General features: G+C 33.9%; 1 protein-coding gene across 2 annotated transcripts; it reads left to right on the top strand.

The window, feature by feature from the left end:
* Nucleotides 1-1,589: 1,589 nt before the first annotated feature.
* LOC109208782 lies at nucleotides 1,590-3,378 on the top strand. Of its 2 annotated transcripts, XM_019371934.1 has the most exons (5): nucleotides 1,590-1,894; nucleotides 2,032-2,158; nucleotides 2,225-2,503; nucleotides 2,586-2,702; nucleotides 2,781-3,378. In XM_019371934.1, the coding sequence occupies exons 3-5, from the start codon at nucleotides 2,501-2,503 to the stop codon at nucleotides 3,129-3,131; spliced, it is 471 nt and encodes a 156-aa protein (XP_019227479.1). In that variant the 5' UTR covers nucleotides 1,590-1,894; nucleotides 2,032-2,158; nucleotides 2,225-2,500; the 3' UTR covers nucleotides 3,132-3,378. The 2 variants fall into 2 exon arrangements, with proteins under 2 accessions (XP_019227479.1, XP_019227478.1); XM_019371933.1 differs by lacking the exons at nucleotides 1,590-1,894; nucleotides 2,032-2,158; nucleotides 2,225-2,503 and having other exon boundaries at nucleotides 2,518-2,702.
* The last annotated feature ends 790 nt before the right edge of the window (nucleotides 3,379-4,168 follow it).

Consider the following 4,168-nt stretch of genomic DNA (forward strand, 5'->3'; position numbering starts at 1 on the left):
ATTGTTGAATCTCAATTTTGCAACTCACATATGAATTGATCTCATTACTAAAAACGGCCAATTTCCGACGGAAAAAAGTAGTCGAAAATTTCCCACGGAATCGGTCGGAAAATACATAAAAATTTATTTTTCAATTTTTAATAATAGTTACGACTAATATTCCGTCGGAAATAATTTTTTAAAAAAAATAGCGACCGATTCGGTCGAAAATTTGTAGTGAAACGAGGTTGACTGCTTTGACCAAAATACCGACCGAATCAGTCGGAAAGGTTTTTTAAAAACTCTACCAGCGAACATCTTTCTTTTCCTTTCCCTCTTTTCTTCCTTCTCTCTTCTCTCTCTCTCTCACTCAAACTTCCCCCACCTAAACCCGCCGCTGCCACCAACCAGTGGCACTCGCCGGCGCCGCTGAAGCTCCGTCAAGTCTCTCCACTGCCAGGTAAGTTTCCCTTACCAAATCCCTAACTTCTAACTTTCGTTTTTGTTCTGTTTGATTGGGGAAATGAAAGTTGCTTAATGATATAATTTTTGAGCTTGTCATCTTCATGAGGCGACTATAATCCCTTCTTGTGCTTTTACTTTATCTTGTCTACTAATTTGCACCCCATTTTTGTATTACAAATATGTAGTGAAAGCAAAAGATAAATAATTTTTTTTATCTTAATTTCTTAATTTCTTAAAAACAACTTCATAGGTCCTAATATAAGCAAGTGGGTAATAAAAAAAATTGAGCACTTTTAAAAGAAGTGAGTTTGGTTATAGTTTCTACTGCCAAATTGTTGGGTCACTTAGTTTGGTCTGTTTGCTCTCAAAAGAAAAGCTGAAAAAAGAGCAAACACTTAACGTGCACTCTTGGCACTTCCTTTTGATATTTTTGTTTCTTTTTAGTTTATTCACAAAATCATAAACTTTACTATTTTCGGTGAAGGAACTAATAACTAACAGACAAAGAAGAGAAAATGGACATTGAAATGAATAGCAACCACCATTTTCATAGTGTTGTCCACCTAATTTCCTCTTATTTCTTTTGGTTGACTGTTACCGGTCTCTATTTGCTCTGACGTGTTCATTTTATTCTCCTTAGGTAATGTTTAAAAAAAAATTACTGAAAATTAATTGGATTGTACCGATTAAAGAGAAATTAACACTAGTTTCCAAAATAAGTCGAAAGTTTTCATGTGTTGTAAGTAACTTATTTACTAAATAATAATAGTACATATCATAAATAAATTTAATAGTTTCAGAAAGAGTGATGTGTTTGCCAATATTAAAAAAGTTAAAAAAAACAATAATAATGCTTTAATATAAAATAAATTAGAATCGATTATATGAATTTTCACTAATCAATAATTATGTGTAAACAAGAGAAAAAAAGAAAACAAGAAAGGTAACCGACGAAATAAGACATGAGGAAAACCCTGAGGGAAAACAAGAGATTGGAAAGAACAAGTCAAGAAAAAGGGGAGACAGAAATAGGGAGAATTGGTACAGACAAAAAGGTGGGGGGAGAGGGGGGAGGGGGTGTGCTTCTTGCTTTTCCACTATTGAAGGATTGGCTATTATTAGTAGCTGCTTGTATGGTGATGAATTAAATGGAAAAAATAATACCAAAAAATAAATCCAATAAAGATAAGAGGGTAGTTAATTGTATTCATTTGAAGGTTGTCTGTATTCATGTGAATTTAGATTGCGTTTGGTAAGGATAGATGCTTTTGGTGATATTTTTCATGCGTTGATGAAAAAGCTTTCAGGTATTTAGGTTGGATATTGGAGGCTCTCGCCCAGCTACATCTAGTGCTGCTTCTGCACCATCTAGTAGACGCAGGCAGAATCTTGGAGGGGATATACAATTTGATAGTTATAATCGATTGATAATCGTCCCCCACGAGGATGGGTAAGAAGGTCTTATACAAATTCTTATGTTTTGAATGTACTTTTAGATATGTTAACATTAAGGAATATTTATGTGCAATTAAAACTTTTGAAATTAAAAGATGTTTATTAATTATATAAATGTTAACTTTAATGCAGGTTTTAGCCATCCTTTCAGACTACACATTTGGTTACGGATTCTTTGAAGCCATTTTATCATGAGCCATGAACTTCTTAGAGAAAGATACCGTACATCATCAGAGAGAAAATGTGGAATCAATTTAGGGTAAAAATTAATTATATTTATTTAATAATTATCGTCTTCATCTAATGTTACTTTTTTATATTGCAGACAAGGTGTACATGACTTCCTCAGCATTAAAACGCAATAAATAGTATTTTCGAGAAAAAAGCTACTATAAGGATTAAAGATACTATGTGCGCTGCTCGGAATTCCAATAAAATGCCGGACTAGTTAAGAGAAGATGTTTGGGATAAACTTCTTGAGAAAAGGAATACCGCAGAATAGAAGGCAAATAGTGAACAAGCAAAGGCAAACCGTGCCTCTAATAAAGGTGGATCGTTGCACATAGGAGGTTCGGTTACTTTTGCGGCCCATAAACTAAGAATGGTAATTATTTATAAAAAATTTCATACTTTTACATATAGAATTTTACGTTTGTAATGTCTAACTCATACTTTTTCTTATGAAGGAAAAGGAAAGAGGGCGAGATATGAGTCACGCTGAGGTCTTCGAGGAGTTGCATAAGAAAAAGAAGAAGGATGGTACAAGAGAACACTGGGTGGAGACGTGTGCGTCAGACACATATGTAAAATTCTAACTTCATAATTTTTTATGGTTTATTAATATTTGTTTGTTTACATAATAGTTATGTTTTTCATTTCAGGAAGATTATCATAAAATGTTGGAAGAATGGCAACAAACTCAGCCTCGTTCAACTCAACCAACACCTGATGATATGGCTTCATTGTTGACAGAGACAGCGGGTGGAGCAAACAAAGGCAGAGTCTACGGACTAGGAGTACGTCGACCTACAGGTCATCCAAACCCACTCTTAGCCAATTCTTCTTCTCCTCAAAATCAAGAACAGATGGAAGATATGAGAAACGAAATTCGTGAATTGAAGCAACAATTGGACTACCAATACGGAACATTTGTTAAGATACAGAAATTCATGAGTAAACATGGACATGATTTATCTGATGATGAGGATGAACAAACTGAATCTGATGTGTAGTAGATTAGTTGTGATGTTTTGGTTGATTGGTAAACTTGATTGTGAGAGACAACTTTATGTATTGCTTTTAAACTTGAATGTGGACTACTATTTGGATGTTTTTATGCCCAAAATTGTTAGGTTTAAAGGTTGGTATTGTTGGTTTAAGTTGTGTTAATGGTTGGCATTGTAGGTTTAGATTTTGTTAATGTATTGTTAATTTAGATTGTGTTAATGTATTGTTGGGTCGTATTATTGTATTAATGTATCGTTGGTTTAGATTGTTGTTAATGTATTGTTGGTTGGTATTTTTTTATTTGTAATAGTTTGACAGGTGGCGTAGCTCGAAATTGGGCAGAATTCTGCCCAGTTTTATACAAAATTCCGACTGAATTCCGACGGAAACGGTCGGACAGCTGCCCAAATTTAACCATAAATTCTCAGATTTCTGACTGATTCGGTCATAAATTTAAAAAGAAAAATTAATATTCAGAAATTTTTGATCCGTCGGAAATTAAATAAAATTTAATTTTTAATTATTAATTTCCGACTGATTCGGTCGGAAATTATTTTCCGACCAACCAATTTCGGTCGGAAAGTAATCGGAAATACGTGATTTCCGATCGAATTCCGACCGTTTTGGCCGTCGAAAATCTGCCATTTTCTAGTAGTGTGAATCGTTGGACTAACAGAGTCTCCCAGAATTGATGTCGTGCACTCGCAATCGCGATTAACCGCTCTGATACCATGTTGAGTTTGGGGTAATTGATGAACCCTAATCGGCAGAAGAGATTTTGAAGTTGAATGTCTTAGAGAGAGAAATATTGGAAGGAAGAAATGAAATGAAATGAAAATCTTCTCTTGTACATCTGTACAGTATATTCACATACATATATAGATGATGTATCAACTAATAACAACCTAAACTAACTGACTAACTACATAATTTATTCTAGAAGATTCTACACAGCTATATGTATCTTCACTATCATATTGTATTCTCATTATGATGAGCGTTACAAGCCAAGTTTAATTACAATAAAACAATTTTGAGATTT

Source organism: Nicotiana attenuata, unplaced genomic scaffold, assembly GCF_001879085.1.
Source record: "Nicotiana attenuata strain UT unplaced genomic scaffold, NIATTr2, whole genome shotgun sequence".
Classification (NCBI taxonomy): Eukaryota; Viridiplantae; Streptophyta; class Magnoliopsida; order Solanales; family Solanaceae; genus Nicotiana; species Nicotiana attenuata.

Bases quoted from the DNA above. Each gene is read 5' to 3' on its own strand.
- LOC109208782 (XM_019371933.1), top strand. From the start codon at position 2,580: ATGAAGGAAAAGGAAAGAGGGCGAGATATGAGTCACGCTGAGGTCTTC. The intron at 2,703-2,780 runs GTAAAATTCTAA...TTTTCATTTCAG, and splicing joins CGTGTGCGTCAGACACATAT to GAAGATTATCATAAAATGTT.